The sequence below is a fragment of the Pleurodeles waltl genome, chromosome 6 (assembly GCF_031143425.1).
Source record: "Pleurodeles waltl isolate 20211129_DDA chromosome 6, aPleWal1.hap1.20221129, whole genome shotgun sequence".
Taxonomy (NCBI): Eukaryota; Metazoa; Chordata; class Amphibia; order Caudata; family Salamandridae; genus Pleurodeles; species Pleurodeles waltl.
In genome coordinates, this window is record NC_090445.1 from 903,241,896 (window position 1) to 903,259,946 (window position 18,051).

The 18,051-nt window shown below is 43.1% G+C and overlaps 1 protein-coding gene across 2 annotated transcripts in view; it reads left to right on the plus strand.

The window, feature by feature from the left end:
* PTPRE (protein tyrosine phosphatase receptor type E) overlaps positions 1–18,051 on the plus strand; it is a 939,227-nt gene that overhangs the window by 786,611 nt on the left and 134,565 nt on the right. For both annotated transcript variants that reach the window (XM_069239717.1, XM_069239718.1), the window contains 2 exons: positions 9,364–9,457; positions 12,241–12,317. In XM_069239717.1, coding sequence (XP_069095818.1) covers positions 9,364–9,457; positions 12,241–12,317 — 171 coding nt within the window. The remainder of the gene's footprint in view (positions 1–9,363; positions 9,458–12,240; positions 12,318–18,051) is intronic.

Here is an 18,051-nt window from a genome sequence, read left to right on the forward strand (position 1 = left end):
GAACGGACCCCGTTCCGATTCTGTCCTAAATGCCATAGTAAATATCCATATACAGACCAACATTTGGTCTGTAACTTGTGCCTGTCGCCCGAGCACAAGGAAGAAACGTGTGAGGCCTGTCGTGCGTTTCGGTCCCGAAAGACGCTCCGTGACCGAAGAGCCAGAAGGTTGCAAATGGCATCCACGCTGACAGAACAACAAGGGTTCGAGGAACAAGGAGAAGAAGAGGAAGCCTTCTCCATCCATGAATCGGACTCGGAGGAGTTCGACGTCGAAGAAACCGTGAGTAAGACGTCGAAACAAGCACCACACGGGAAAACAGACAAGGCCCAGGGGACGCCACTGCCAACAGGCCATGGCTCAACCCATAAAATAGGTGACCGTCCATCGGCACCGAAAAAGGGCGAACCGGTGCCGAGATCGTCCGACTCGGGTCGAGACACAGGCACGCAGCAATCTCGGGACCGAGAAAGTGCTGCCGAAAAGGGTCGACGCCGAGACAGTGGAACCGAAGCTGCTCGACGCAGAGACAGCGGCACCGAGGATGATCGACGCCGAGAAGGCTCAACTACAAAAAAGAGAAAATTCTCCTCGGAGCCGAAAACAAGCAAAGACACAGTTTCGGTGCCAAAATGCCCAGCAACCGAACCGACTGCCGGCTCGTATTCAGAGGAACAATCACTGTCCTCTCAAATGCGCAAACACAGATTTGAAGAAGAGTTACAAACCACTCACGTAGACCACACCCAGAAGCGGATCTTCATACAGAGTGGGACAGGGAAGATCAGCACTCTTCCCCCAATCAGGAGGAAAAGGAGACTCGAGTTCCAAACACAAGAACAAACACCACAAGTAAAAGTGGTGAAGAAAGTAACTACACCACCCTCTCCTCCACCTGTAACTCATACATCACCGGCACAAACTCCGTCACATTCACCAGCTCATACCACCATGAGCCAAGATGACCAGGACGCTTGGGACCTATACGACGCCCCAGTATCAGACAATAGTCCTGAGTCGTACCCTACCAAGCCCTCACCACCTGAGGACAGCACAGCGTATGCACAGGTGGTAGCTAGGGCAGCAGAGTTCCATAACGTGTCGTTACACTCAGAACCTGTCGAGGATGACTTCCTTTTCAACACCCTCTCCTCCAGCCATAGCACCTATCAAAGCCTGCCTATGCTCCCGGGAATGCTAAGGCACGCAAAACAGATCTTTAAAGAACCTGTCAAAAGCAGATCGATAACTCCACGGGTGGAGAAAAAATATAAAGCACCGCCCACGGACCCTGCTTTTATCACATCACAACTGCCACCAGATTCAGTTGTAGTAGGAGCTGCTCGTAAAAGGGCCAACTTGCACACATCAGGCGATGCACCACCTCCGGACAAAGAGAGCCGCAAGTTCGACGCAGCTGGGAAAAGGGTTGCAGTACAAGCTGCAAACCAGTGGCGCATCGCTAACTCGCAGGCGCTCCTAGCGCGTTATGACAGAGCCCATTGGGACGAGATGCAGCATCTCATCGAGCATCTACCCAGAGAACTCCAGAAACGAGCAAAACAAGTGGTTGAGGAGGGACAAAATATCTCCAACCACCAAATACGTTCCTCTATGGATGCAGCGGATACAGCTGCAAGAACAATTAACACCGCGGTAACCATAAGGAGGCATGCATGGTTGCGCACATCCGGCTTCAAGCCCGAGATACAACAGGCAGTGCTCAATATGCCGTTCAATGAGCAACAATTGTTTGGACCCGAAGTTGACACGGCAATTGAGAAATTGAAAAAAGACACGGACACAGCTAAGGCCATGGGCGCTCTCTACTCCCCGCAGGGCAAAGGCACTTTCGGGACCTTGCGTAAAACAACCTTCAGAGAGGGGTTTCGAGGTCAAGCCACACAAGCCAGTACCTCACAAACAACCCCGTCTACCTACCAGGGACAGTACCAAAGGGGAGGCTTTCGGGGCCAATACAGAGGGGGACAATTCCCTAGAAACCGGGGAAAATTTCAGGGTCCCAAAACCCCGCCAAACAAACAGTGACTCACAAGTCACTCAACCCCTTCACACAACACCAGTGGGGGGAAGACTAAGCCAGTTCTACAAATTTTGGGAGGAGATAACAACAGACACTTGGGTCTTAGCAATTATCCGGCATGGTTATTGCATAGAATTTCTCCAATTCCCTCCAAACGTCCCACCAAAAGCACAAAAGATGTCAAAACAGCATTTAGACCTGCTAGATCTGGAAGTTCAAGCATTACTACAAAAAGACGCAATAGAAATTGTACCAGGTCCACAAAGAAACACAGGAGTTTACTCACTGTACTTTCTAATACCAAAGAAAGACAAAACACTGAGACCAATCTTAGATCTCAGAATACTAAACACCTACATCAAATCGGAACATTTTCACATGGTCACGCTACAGGACGTGTTACCACTGTTGAGACAGCAAGACTACATGACAACCTTAGATCTAAAGGACGCGTATTTCCACATACCGATACATCCCTCGCACAGGAAATACCTAAGGTTCGTATTCAAGGGAATACATTACCAATTCAAAGTGTTGCCGTTTGGTATAACAACTGCTCCGAGAGTCTTTACAAAATGTCTAGCAGTAGTTGCTGCACATATCAGAAGGCAGCAAATACACGTGTTCCCCTACCTAGATGATTGGCTAATCAAAACCAACTCCCTAACAAGGTGTTCACACCACACAGATTATGTCATACAAACCCTCTACAAACTAGGGTTCTCCATCAACTATACAAAATCACACATTCTGCCGTGCCAAACACAGCAATACTTAGGAGCGACAATCAACACAATAAAAGGGATTGCCACTCCAAGTCCACAAAGGGTTCAAAATGTTCACAAAGTCATACGAGCCATGTATCCAACACAAAAAATACATGCAAAGATGGTGTTAAAACTCCTAGGCATGATGTCCTCATGCATAGCCATTGTCCCAAACGCAAGAGTGCACATGAGGCCCTTACAACAGTGCCTAGCATCACAATGGTCACATGCACAGGGTCAACTTCTAGATCTGGTGTTGATAGACCGCCAAACATACATCTCGCTTCAATGGTGGAACAGTATAAATTTAAACAAAGGGCGGCCTTTCCAAGACCCAGTGCCACAATACGTGATAACCACAGATGCTTCCATGACAGGGTGGGGAGCACACCTCAATCAACACAGCATCCAAGGACAATGGGACGTACATCAAAAAAGGCTTCATATAAATCACCTCGAATTGTTAGCAGTATTCCTAGCGTTAAAAGCATTTCAACCCATCATAATCCACAAATACATTCTTGTCAAAACAGACAACATGACAACAATGTATTATCTAAACAAACAGGGGGAAACACACTCGACACAGCTGTGTCTCCTAGCACAAAAGATATGGCAATGGGCAATTCACAACCACATTCGCCTAATAGCACAGTTTATTCCAGGGATCCAGAATCAGCTAGCAGACAATCTCTCTCGGGATCACCAACAAGTACACGAATGGGAGATTCACCCCCAAATTCTAAACTCTTACTTCCAAATTTGGGGAACACCTCAAATAGACCTATTTGCAACAAAAGAGAACGCAAAATGCCAAAACTTCGCATCCAGGTACCCACACCAGCAGTCTCAAGGCAATGCTCTATGGATGAATTGGTCAGGGATATTTGCGTACGCTTTTCCCCCTCTCCCTCGTCTCCCATATCTAGTAAACAGATTAAGTCAAAACAAACTCAAACTTATACTAATAGCACCAACATGGGCAAGACAACCTTGGTATACAACACTACTAGACCTGTCAGTAGTGCCTCATGGCAAACTACCCAACAGACCAGATCTGTTGACACAGCACAGACAACAAATCAGGCATCCAAACCCAGCATCGCTGAATCTAGCAATTTGGCTCCTGAAATCCTAGAATTTGGACACTTAAACCTCACACAAGAATGTATGGAGGTCATTAAACAAGCTAGAAGGCCATCCACTAGACACTGCTATGCAAATAAATGGAAAAGATTTGTTTGCTACTGCCATAACAATCAAATTCAACCATTACATGCATCTCCAACGGATGTAGTAGGATACTTACTACATCTGCAGAAATCAAATCTGGCCTTCTCTTCCATTAAGATACATCTTGCAGCAATATCTGCATACCTGCAGATTACTCATTCAACTTCACTGTTTAGAATACCTGTCATTAAAGCATTCATGGAGGGACTAAAAAGAATTATACCACCAAGAACACCACCTGTTCCTTCATGGAACCTCAACATTGTCTTAACAAGACTCATGGGTCCACCTTTTGAACCCATGCATTCTTGCGAAATACAATACCTAACGTGGAAGGTTGCATTTCTCGTTGCCATTACATCTCTAAGAAGAGTAAGCGAAATTCAAGCGTTTACTATACAGGAACCTTTTATTCAAATACACAAAAATAAGGTAGTTCTAAGAACTAATCCTAAATTTTTACCAAAAGTTATTTCACCGTTCCACTTAAATCAAACAGTAGAACTACCAGTGTTCTTTCCACAGCCAGACTCAGTAGCTGAAAGGGCACTACATACATTAGACATCAGAAGAGCACTAATGTACTACATTGACAGAACAAAACTAATTAGGAAAACCAAACAACTGTTTTTTGCATTTCAAAAACCTCATACAGGAAACCCAATATCAAAACAGGGTATAGCCAGATGGATAGTTAAGTGTATCCAAACCTGCTACCTTAAAGCAAAGAGAGAGCTGCCCATTACACCAAAGGCACACTCAACCAGAAAGAAAGGCGCTACCATGGCCTTCCTAGGAAATATTCCAATGAACGAAATATGTCAGGCAGCCACATGGTCTACGCCTCACACATTTACTAAGCACTACTGTGTAGACGTGCTATCCGCACAACAAGCCACAGTAGGTCAAGCCGTACTAAGAACTTTATTTCAAACTACTTCCACTCCTACAGGCTGAGCCACCGCTTTTGGGGAGATAACTGCTTACTAGTCTATGCACAGCATGTGTATCTGCAGCTACACATGCCACCGAACTGAAAATGTCACTTACCCAGTGTACATCTGTTCGTGGCATTAGTCTCTGCAGATTCACATGCGCCCACCCGCCTCCCTGGGAGCCTGTAGCCGTTTGGAAGTAATCTTCAACATTTGTACATTTGTAAATATATTACTTAAACTTTATTTTGTACATACTTATTCATTCCATTGCATGGGCACTATTACTAACATACACAACTCCTACCTCACCTTCTGCGGGGAAAACAATCTAAGATGGAGTCGACGCCCATGCGCAATGGAAACAAAGGAGGAGGAGTCCCTCGGTCTCGTGACTCGAAAAGACTTCTTCGAAGAAAAACAACTTGTAACACTCCGACCCAACACCAGACGGCGGACTATGCACAGCATGTGAATCTGCAGCGACTAATGCCACGAACAGATGTACACTGGGTAAGTGACATTTTCATTACGCTGCTTCCAATAAAGAGTGAATTAATATTCCAAAACCCCACTCACACAAAGTGAAAGAACGTTTCATATATAACAGTTTAGTAGATTTCTCAAAGATGTGAGAACTTAATTTATACAAAAAAACGGTCACGCCGATGGATGCTATCTGGCAGTTTGGCACATTCAAGATGTGCCGATCATTTCCCAAACTTCTGAAAGATAATACTGAGAGACTTATCAAATGGGGTTGCTTCTGTGAAGCCATATGGTAGTTAAATTTGCATCTTCTGAAGCTTACAGCTGTAGAGATTGCAATATTTAAATACATACCATTTTCACAAAATACAGCCGGTTCTGCAGTCCCTTGGATGTTACTTTAAGAAGCGCAGTATCATCGGAATTACATAAAGTGCTTTTGCAGTATTTTTAAAGAAGGTGAGGCAAAATCATTTTCTATATTTCTAGCGCTGGAGAGAGATACTGTAGCAAGTTATCAGGCTACGGAATAAATTTGACAAATTCCCATGTTGGCACAAAATTGAAGTGTGGTTTGACCTCGTCTGACACCCGACCATCGACGTGTACTCTGCATAAACCATTTGCATGAGCAACAAGGGATCCTAATCTATCTTGGGCCTATCATTTTTTCCAAAATAGTGCTTTATCTAGTGAGTTCAGATCTTGGGAAATGTGTGAGAGCAGTATACACATCTGGGCACTACTGTGGACTTTATGGCTGGTCTGGCTTTTACTCACTTCATATGTTCAAAAATCAAGAAACAAGCAGGCGGATATTTGGAGTGGCTGTAACACATGACTCATGCTTGAGGCTTGAAGTAAGGAAATTTACATAACATTGTTCCTTCACTGCTGATTTCACTGGGCTGACTGGAACTGGTGCACACACCAACACAAATTACCTTCCCCCACTGAGTCTTAGTGCCTAGAACAAGCTCACTCACTGAGAATTACCCTATAGTTCTATAGTTAACCAGCAGTTTTAGTTATCCTATGTAACATCACATTAGTACATTCAGTACATTTTATTATGTTCATTTTGTGTTTGAGAGCGTGCCAGTGGTTTTAGGTCAAGGACACCCTCTGATGAGTGACAAAAATATGCTCATTTCACTGTCTGGACCTTCTCATTGTGTCTGAGCTCCATGCCATGCACAGCTGTCCCACAATAAGGTGGTTTACCTAGATGCTTTCCTAAAGAAAGGGTTGAATCATTTGGAATGAATTTGTCAAGATGTCCCAATTATTCCTTTGGGGTTAGAAATAGAGAAGTACCCTGGACAGTGTTGTACAACCAAGTTGAAGCCCACTGTGATCACAGCTGCATTACCACAAAATAGTATGAATAAAAGGTGTTTCTGTGCCCAAAGGGCATACTCAGTCCTTCTTATTGCTAGAGATACAGATTATTGATCATGCACTACGACGATGTGTTCACAATGGGGCAGCAAATGGTTAATGCCCTTTTCTCTATTTGTTCACTAATGAATGGGAGGTTATAGATTGTTGACGTGTCCCAGAAGGTCTTCTTCCTGCCTCTAGTTCGGAAACCACAATCACTGTGGTGAGACACCATACCATATCTCACTATCAGACGTCTATTGGATCTTTGATGAGTGTAGTAGTTAGATTAATTCAACACAGTTCAATAACAATAGAACCATAAACAATTCTAGGCACCATGTACAATTTAAACACTCAAACTACAAACCGGTTAAAGTTTCAAAGATTTATTACAAACCTAAAATCAATGTAACGTAAAAACTAAATTATTATAAGCATACATGAAAACTAAATTATAAGCATACATGAAAACTATAGATTGACCAGAACGTCTATAAAGATTTAGCAAAGTAAGCGCTATATAAATACTATTACGATACAATACAGTGCAATACTAAACATAAATACTGTTAGACACTCCAGAAGCATGACATCAATCAGCAAAACGACAAAATGCACATTTATTTCAGGCTTCAAAGTAGATGATGGTGACATCAGTAACTCATCAAATTTCAAGTTTGACAATCAATTTTCAGGGCTGGGCCATCCTTCTGTCTAACATTATTTTGGACTTGCATATGTGGGAATGGGCTAACACATGCCGGGAAAAGCAAAAAGAGAAAGACAAAAATAATTTGGAACAATCATCTAACTATGGCAACTCTCTATAAAATATGCTGGTTTAATCATCTAAGCTGAAAAGGAAACAAAAAAACACATTTAATTATACCTGTCCTCATGGGACGGCAGACAGGAAGTTTCATCAGAAGAGCGTTCACATTTTCGAGACGTCAGATGACGGGAGCATCAGGACAGTGCAGAACACGGGCTGCACATAGGACAGGTCAGCAGTTCAGAATTAGTTTGGGCTTATTAGTATTGAACAACGTAAACAAATGGGGCAATTAAGAGTAAGAGATTCAGGCAGGAGTGGACTGACTATGACAGAGTACAAGACGGACTCTCTTAAAGTTTTAAAGTCTCTCACTAATTAGTAATATCCATATCCTTCCGATTGGTCCTCCCGGTGGGCTAATTTTACACACAAGATTCAGCATCAGATAGTAGCCAGTGACACCATCACGTTTGCAACTATTCAAAATTTTCTCAGAGAAAGCATGTAGTAATTTAAATGTTCATTTATTTTCTGCACACTTATGTCAATTAAATTTATCTAATTCGTTATAAGTACGGTTAATTCATAATCATTTAATACTCATAATATACCGCATTTCTACTGCTTCTCCTTTACAAATGAATCTTTGGACATTAATTCATGTCAGTGATTCACTCAAATATAAGTGCACCATCTCTTCATGTGAAAATGTGATGTCCAATACGAATGAAGGCCACATTGTCCACGATATATTTTACATTTTCATGTTAATTTCTCTGTTAGGCTTTTAAATGAAGGTTTGTAAGTCACCATATGCTAACTTCAATGCCACTAATGTATTATTAAATTTACATCTCTATCCAGATCATAGGCTACTTCGTCTTTTCTTTTGCTGTTAGCTGTAGTGTTTTTTGGTAATAATTTAATTATTGGGAGATTGTATTTTGCCGCTTCCAGCCTGGATAAGGGCCTTACAAGCTCATCCACCAATGTGTGATTAACCATCTAAGAACCAGACCCCATTTGACCCAAAAGAGGTAGATGGGACTTAACTATTTTCAACTCCATGCGCTACAACCATCGACTAGGGGTTTTTAATATGATGTTCACTGCACTTTAAGAAAAGTCTTCCCTTTTTTTCTGTGGTTGTACTGTAAAGTGTGCCATACACGACGATAGTTGGTGCACTAATTATCTCGTTCCAGTTATAACACCAGGGTAAGAAGTGTTTGAAAGTTGAAAGTAATCCACCCGCAGCACAAAATGTCTACATTTACCAAGTGGTAGTCGTTTGTTCCATTTTAAGAGAAACCATTACAGGCAACAAACGAAAAACCACAATCAACACATCTTTAATGTTTCCCGTCTTAAAATCACAGGCCTGTACTGGTGCACTGGATCAAAGGATTTTGAAAGCGTTAAAGTTCATCTGTTCCACTGTTCTTTGAAGATCACCAAACATCCTTTGCCTTGTAAAGCAGTGAAAGCAATCAATGACATGATCCTCAATGCTGACTTAGCTAATTACATTCTGATTGTGTAACCTCTGCTATCAAAAGATGATGTTATTCTGAGTAATGATGCCTGGAGGCGCTGGAAGGCAGTTGTATACCTACATATGCAAAGAAAATGTGCTTCCGTCAGTAGGCAAAGTAGACTGGTTGTTTGCCTGGTTTGTCTGTGGGGAGGTCTGCCTTGCTTGTACACTGACTGATGGCTTAATGTTTCTTTCAGAAATTAACCAACGTACGGATAATGAAAGAAAACATGAGAACAGGCAACCTGCCGGCCAACATGAAAAAAGCCCGCGTCATCCAGATAATTCCTTGTAAGTGAATGTCCAGCTTTATAAACAGGCTCCTTCCTCCTTTTATTAGGGTTGAGCCTGCGTTAGCATGCGCTTGTGTATGCGTATAGCTTGTGAAACGGTGTAGTAGTTAGAAAAGGGCTCGGAGCCCCGTACGTGTCACGTCAGTGTCTTTCATTGATTTGTGGGATTGCCTTGTAAAATCTGCTTGCTTTCATTAGTGGAAGGCATGCATATGTCATGCCTTTTCCGGTGGTTAGCCCTCCTCCTCAGCGACCAAGTACTCAAAACATACAAGGCTCGCTGTTTTCAGTCTAGTTTGTGGACTTCTTTTTCTCTTTTTTCGCAGCGTGATCTCACTGGGCAGAAGTCAAGCACTTTGCATGACATCAACCCTGTTACATAGTTAATTGCACTTTTGCCGATAGGCTTAACTACGAGTGAACTGTAACAGCGCAATCACACACTTTTTTTCCCATTTAATGATGCAAGAAAAGTCCGGTTGGGAGTTTACAACTGCTAATAGCTCTAACTCGGATAAATGCGAGACCCGTTGCATTGCAAATGCTTGTTTACCTTGCAGTCACACCCCTTTGGGTTCAAAAGCGTCTTTATTAGGCCTCGGATTGTGATAGGAAATGGTACACACAAATATCGGCGACAGCGCCTCTGAAATGGCAATGTGATGTTGAGTGTTGCAATACAAAACTACCAAAACCAAAGATGGGTTTCATTTAATGACTATAGGCAGCAGTCCAAAAGTGTATGTGATGTACTCTGTTCCCACATTACAGATTTTAAATGTTCTACATGCAATAGAAGGCAAACGCAACCATCGATTGAAGTGTCAGAGTTCCTATGTGTGTGTTGGGCAATTTTGGAGATATGCCAGTCTTGGTGCCGGCACGAGACACACAGTAGCTGCAGCCCAAGAGTACACATGGCTGACAATGTACCAAGTTGTTAGATACGGCAGCAACATCTTAAGGATTCTGGGGGTCTGGGGCCGAACATATTTTTAGGGCCCAGGTCGGAGCAGCTTTAAATTTATGATGCAAATTCATCTCTTTCATGCTCTTTTTGGCCAGGGCACTGACAGTGCGCAGACACACTCCTTCAAATTCTAAAGTTGTTACATCTAATAGTCAGGGATAGATAAGTGTGTTTTCAATATTGTAACACATCAGCAGCTCACTAATTTTACTGCAGATAATCTCTGTGACACCCTCCCATTTTGATTTGAAAGACATGTTTTCATGGATGTTGCATGAAACTAAGCACAACATTTGTCTGTAATATGTCTATAATAGATTCTCACACAGAACTCACATTAAGCATAAATGAAAGGGAAACACTATTTAAAACAAACTGTTTAACATTTTTTCAAGGTCATCAGGGCAAGACTCTGCAAAACAGCTGGCTTTATCAGGGGACCCCTGAAAGAGTGGGACCCTCGTGCCAGATCCCATTTTACCTATGCATTAAAACATCTCTGGGATCCTGTTTGCAAAAAACAAAAACAAGCATTTGCAATACAATGGGTCTCGCATTTGCTTGGATAAGAACTATTTGCATTGTAAATTCCGAACTGGACATTTCTTGACACATAAATTGAACATAAAAAGTAAAACATAAGTTTGCTCGCAGTCAAACATATTATCAGCAAAAATGCAATTATCCATGTAACAGGGTCAATGTGATGGAAAGCGCTCGACTACTGCCCAGCGAGATCACGCTGCATAGGAAATAAATAGAAAAAAGTAGTCCAGAAACCATACGGAAAACAAGGATCCTTGTATGTTTTCAGTAGTTGGCACCGGAAAAGGCGTGACGTATGCATGCCTTCCACTAATGAAAGCAAGCAAATTTTAAAAGGCAAGCCCATAAACCAACCAAACTCATGGGCATGCGGTGGGTGTTGTTACAAGCCCATAGAGAGATTACAGCAGGGACAGAGCGCTTTGCGCTCAACCCTAAAAGTGACAATTGTAGCAGACGATCTCCCGAGCGTTCTGCACTTGTCTCATGGCTAGGGGCTCGAGGGGTTCTGTGGATGTTCGCATTCTCACACTGAGTTTCAAACCTTGGCAACTTGCCTGTGTCATTTGGTGAGTGGAACTGTGCAGTCCAGCTCTCTTCAGGCTCTCTGTTGCCTGTGCTTACTAGGGACATACTTACAGACCAAAGTTAGTTGTAGGGCAGACCAGGAGATCTTCATTGGTTCCAAAGGCATAGTCTTAGCCGGGAAGAGGCAGAGACAAAACACCCTCTCCGGACTGTGTAGGTGCAAGTTCAGAAAATTATCAATGAGTAATGGGCAGTTCTGGGGTTTATATCTAAAGCCAGATAGCTGACAGGATGGTACTGCCAATCAGTACACAGCACCTTCTCACAATATTAAATGTCCAGCCAAAGGTCTAGATCTAGGGAGACCAGTGTGGGTCTCTCATTTCAAAGCTCACCCAAAGAAATACCCTGAGGGCACTAATCTGAAATCAAATGAATTAGAAATTAGCATTCCTGCAAGCTGTTGTCAGAAATCACAGGGGGAACTCCAGCAGAGGAAAAAAATGACACACTTGCTAGATGCTCAAGTTGTTCGATTGTTGTCATTGCACTTGATCTGAATTGGTCCTAAGTTACTTGGGTTAGAAGTCCTCCTATTTTATTTCATCACATTCTTATTATTAAAGTAATTAGTATTTCATGTATTTTACTGTAAGCTATTATATTGACCATCTTGTCATAACTGTGCCTTCATTTCATAAGGCTATCAACATTAAATTTATTTTGATGTATTTTAGATGATTTCAACAGGGTGATTCTTTCAATGAAACGTGGTCAAGAGTACACTGATTACATCAACGCATCCTTCATTGATGTAAGTAAAACACGGGTCCCAAGAATGTACTTTCGTGTTGCATGGCATGAGCTCTACTTTACTTGTTAATACTAGTTGACATAACGACACTGTTTTGTACCTCCTAATAATTTGCCGGGAGAGTAAAGCAGTGAGTAAACTATCCACATATATTACCTTGCATTGTGCCTGCAAACTATAATCAGGTAAGATAGCTCATTTAATTCATCACTGGGTATTGGTATTCCAAAGTCGATAAAGAGTACTAATTTTGGTAAGATCATATAATTATATATAAAAATGTTCTATGTACATACACTTCTGGCCCCCAACCCATCTGGGAACTTAACACCTGGCAACTCACAGACCCCCAATGTGAAGAATATATAGCCAGTGAAATCAGAATCTACTTCCACAACAACTAGGGTTCGGTAGTCTCCCCATCATTCTATCAGCGGTAGACAAGGCCACCATCAGAGGCATGGTGAAGTCATATGTCAGGTGAAAAGAGAGTAACAAAAACTATCTCATAACATCCCTTGAAACCCAGATCACCAAACGTGAAAGAAACTCGGCAGGAGTGTACTCAGAAACATCCAGATACTGACTAGGAAACAGCCATTTCAACGCAGTCTTAACCATTCATGACCATTACTTCGATACCATTACCAGGCATATGCCTTTACCAGGCATGCCTTTACAACAAATTTCGTTTTAAAGGAATGAATGGTAAAGGCATATGTGTGGTAAAGGTGTTTTACAGATAAGTACAGCTAAGTATTAAGTGTTATATATATGTGTGTGTGCGGGTGTTTCGGTCATGGGTGGGTATGTGAGTGACTAAGGGGGTGATTCTGACCCCGGCGGTCTTAGACCGCCGGGGCCAGGGTCGGCGGGAGCACCGCCGACAGGCCGGCGGTGCCCCGCAGGGCATTCTGACTGCGGCGCTTTGGCCGCGGTCAGTGCAGGAAAACCGGCGGTCTCCCGCCGGTTTTCCGCTGCCCCTAAGAATCCTCCAAGGCGGCGCAGCTCGCTGCGCCGCCGAGGGGATTCTGACCCCCCCTACCGCCATCCTGTTCATGGCGGGAAAGCCGCCATGAACAGGATGGCGGTAGGGGGGGTCGCGGGGCCCCTGGGGGCCCCTGCCATGCCCATGCCAATGGCATGGGCACGGCAGGGGCCCCCGTAAGAGGGCCCCGCAAAGTATTTCAGTGTCTGCCTTGCAGACACTGAAATACGCGACGGGTGCCACTGCACCCGTCGCACCTTCCCACTCCGCCGGCTCGATTACGAGCCGGCATCCTCGTGGGAAGGGAGTTTTTCCCTGGGCTGGCGGGCGGTCTTTTGGAGACCGCCCGCCAGCCCAGGGAAAAACTCATAATACCCTCCGCGGTCTTCTGACCGCGGAGCGGTATAATGGAGGGCGGAATTCTGGCCGCCCGCCAGAATCAGAATCACCCCCTAAATGTGTGAATAACTGGGTGTGTAAATAGCTATATGGGAGAGTGAGTGTGTATGTCAGTAGTTGTTTTGGTGAGTGAATGGATGTGTGAGTGAGTTTGTATAAGTGAGTGAATAATTAGCTGTATGGGTGAATGGGTGTGTAGGTGGTTGTATTGGTGAGTGAGTGGGTGTGTAAATGTCTCTATGGGTGGGTAATAGGCTGTGTGAGTATCTGTATGGGAGAGTGATTGAGTGTGTGACTGGCTGTATAGGCCAGTGAGTGGCTGTGTGAGTGACTGAGTGGGTATGTAAGTTGTATATGAGTGAGTGGGTGTGAGTGGCTGTATGGGTGAGTGAACGGTTATGTGAGTAGCTGTATGGCAGAATTAGTATATGTGTCAGTGGCTGTATCGGGGGGAGTGAGTGGCTGTATTAGTGAGTGAGTGGGTGTCTGAGTGGCTGTTTGGATGAATGGGTAGCTATGCTGGTGAGTGAGTGGGTCTATGAATGGCAGTATGAGTGGGTGAATGGGTGTTTGAGTGTCTGTATGGGTGAGTGGGCGTGTGAGTGGCTCTAAGGATGAGGGACTGAGTGTGTGAGTACTTATATGGGTCTTTGAATGCGTGTAAGAGTTGTTTTGTGAGTGCAAGAGTGGATGTATGAGAGGTTGTATGGAGGTGTGAGTTGTTCTGTGGATGATGTCATCAGTGCTGTCATTTGAGATGTTGTCAGTGATGTCACTGACCATTTCATGACTGATGTAATATGTGAGGGGCACAAGCAGTGCATTGTGGAGGTGTAAGTTATAGCTAGATCAGGTAACTCTAACTGCTGAATTTCACTGGTTTTGTGTGAATGAAATGTGACACAAACTATATCATACATATCACCTTTGTTTTATCAGTGAATTTCTAAGGTTTTTTAAATTACATTTCCTATCTATAACTTCCCTGTAACCTTTGTTTTTTTCAGTGATTTTTTAATGAATTATTATATGTTGATTTATGTAAGTAAAGATAAAGGGGTAATAATATGAGAAAGGATAGTGCATAATATAGAAAATGGAGTAAGAAAAATAGAGAAGCTAAGTATGGAGAATAAGGGAAAATATGAAGGAAGAAAAGGAATTTAACAGGTACTTCAATAATGCAGAGTAGATAATTTACACTGAACATCATTTAATGTATTATTTATTTTTTACATTTTTTTCAGATCTGTGTATTTTCCACAGATCCGCAGATTGTCTAATGACCAAACTCTATGTGTTTTGTTCTAATCACGTGATGTAAAAAGACTGCGGATTCTGATCCATGGATGTGGTGATTTTTTCAAAAGTATTTTGTGTATATGGGAGCCTCTAAATTAAATTAAACCATAAGAATGAACACATTTGAAAGCTGTTAAATGCTTCTCTTGATTTATTCCTGCATAAATAAGGTATTTTAACATCACAGTGAATCTGTGTAGTCTCAGCAAATCCGCAAAGTCGCTGGATGACAAAAAAAAAATCTGCCTTTCTATTGGTTCATAGGAACCACACCCAACATTTAAAAAAACACACCCAAATCTGCCACTTTCACATTTTCTGCTACTGTAGGAGGCTGCAAATCTTTTAGCTGGTGACAAAGAATGGCAGAAGCTGGTGGTCCAAGTATATCCCAGGCACCAGAGCAGAAGGAAGATGCTCAGGAACAAGTAGGTTCTAGCACGAAGGAAGTGATGTCTGGGTCTGGTTCACTGTCCCAACAGGTGATAAGGTAGCCTATGCCAGATATGTTGAATGTAAGCTGTGTAGCAAACAGCTTTCCAGAGGGACACTTAAAAATACAGCTATGGCACGTCCACATTGTGGAAGCACATCATGAGCAATCATGAGCATGCCTATCTGAGGAGGGTCAAGGAGAGAGCCATTGCTGTATCGGATTGTGTTCCTTCAACTTCTGGTGGTGGACAAGTACCTGCAAACATTTCTATTGCACCTACATGCAGTGAACTGAAATAAATGGTAGTTCATTGTGGCAAGTGCCAAGAACTTGTCATTAAAAAGAACAAAGATATCATCACTATGTTGGAGAAGGTGTAGGGTCACCAATGTTGAGTTTTTTTTTTTCATTTTAGAATTACAAAACACTAGTTTTTCGAGCATGCAACTGTTTTGAATATAGTGTTATTGTTTGCAGTTTTTGCATTCTTCAGTTTTTCCCCCTTCCTCCAAAAAAATACAAAAAATAAAAGAACTTTGCTCTTAATTTTTTTTAAAAATGTTTTTCTTAGAACTGCCATATTTGTGTTGCAAAGAGCTGTGTCTGTGTTTTTAATATTGACTGGATATATTACTGTATATGTCAATGTATGTCTTGGTGTATGAGTGTGTGTATCAGTGTATATATCAGTGTATGCCTGGGTGTGTTAGTGTACCCATCAGTGTGTGCCTAGGTGTGTCAGTGTATGCATAAATGTGTGCCTGGGTGTGTCAGTGTATGGGTCAGAGTGTGCCTAGGTGTGTCAGAGTATGCATCAGTGTGTGTTTCAATGTATGCATCAGTGTGTGTGTGTTTATGTGATTGTATGCATCACTGTGTGCCTGGGTGTGTCAGTGTATGGATCAATGTGTGGCTGGGTGTGTCAGTGAGTGCATGAGTGTGTGCCTGGGTGTGTCAGTGTATGCATCAGTGTGTGCATCGGTGTGCAACTATGTACATGGGTGTGTCAGTGTATACATCAGTGTGTACGTAGGTGTGTCAGTGTGTGCCTGGATGTGACAGTGTGTGTTTCTGGGTACCTCAGTGTATGAATCAGTGTGTGCGTGGGTGTGCCAGTGTATGTATCAGTGTATGCATGGGTGTGAAAGCGTATGCAGCAGTGGGTGCCTGGGTGTGCCACTGTGTGTCTGGGTGTGTCAGTATATTCATCATTATGTGCCTAGGTGTGTCAGTGTATGCATTAGTGTGTACCTGGGTGTGCCAGTGTGTGTATCAGTGTGTGCTTGGGTGTTTCAATATGTGCATGAGTATGTGCCTAGGTGTTTCAGTGTATGCATCAGTGTGTCTCTAGGTGTGTTAGTGTATGTATCATTGTGTGCCTGGGTGTGTCAGTGTATGCATCAGTGTGTGCCTAGGTGTGTTAGTGTATGCATCAGTGTGTGTTAGTGTCTGGATTAGTATGTGAGTGCGTGTATCAGTTAGTAGATCAGTGTGTCTCTGGGTGTGTCACAGTATATATCAGTGTGTGCCTGAGTGTGTCAGTGTATGTATCAGTGTTTGCCTGGGAGTGTTACTGTATGCATCAGTATTTGCCTGGGTGTGTTAGTGCATGTATTAATGTCTGCGTGGGTATGTTAGTCGATATGTCAGTGTGTGCTTGGGTGTATGGATTTATGGATGAGTGTGTACCTGGCTATGTTTGTGTAGGCATCAGAGTTTACCTGGGTATGTCAGTGTATTCACCAGTGTCTTTCTGGGTATGTCAGCATACAGGTGTGCCTGGGTGTGTCAGTGTATGTATACGTGTGTGCCTGGGTGTGTTAGTGTAGGCATCACTCTTTGCCTGGTTATGTCCGTGTATGCATCAGTGTTTGTCTGCATGTGTTAGTCTGTCGATTAGTATGTGCTTGCATTTATCAGTATATAGATCAGTGTTTCACTGGGCGTGCCACGGTATATATCAGAGTGTGCCCGGGAGTGTCAGTGCATGTGTCAGTGTTTGCCTGGGTGTGTTACTGTATGCATCAGTGTTTGCCTGGGTGTGTTAGTGTATGTATTAATGCCCACCTGGGTGTCTTAGTTGATTTCAGCATGTGCTTGAGTGTGTATTTGCCTATGTTAGTGTATGTGTCAGTGTTTGGGTAAGTCAGCATACATGTCAGGTTCTACATGGGTGTGTCAGTGTATGGATAACTGTGTGCCTGGGTGTGTTAGTGTACGCAGCACTCTTTGCCTGGGTATGTTAGTGTATGCATCAGTGTTTGTGTGGGTGTCTCAGTGCATGCATCAGTTTCTATCTGGGTGTGTCAGTGTCTGGATTAGTACGTGCCTGCATGTATCAATGTATAGATGAGTGAGTCCCTGGATGTTGCAGGGTATATGCCAGTGTGTGCCTGGGTGTGTCTGTGTATGCGTTCGTGTGTGCCTGGGAGGGTTAGTCTGTACGTCAGTGTGTGCTTGGATGTATGTGTATGGATAAGTAAATATCTGGCTATGTTAGTGTATTCATCAGTGTTTGTCTGGAAGTCTCAGTGTATGCATTACTGCCTATATGGGTGTGTCAGTGTCTGGATTAGTACATGCCTGCATGTATCTTTGTATACATGAGT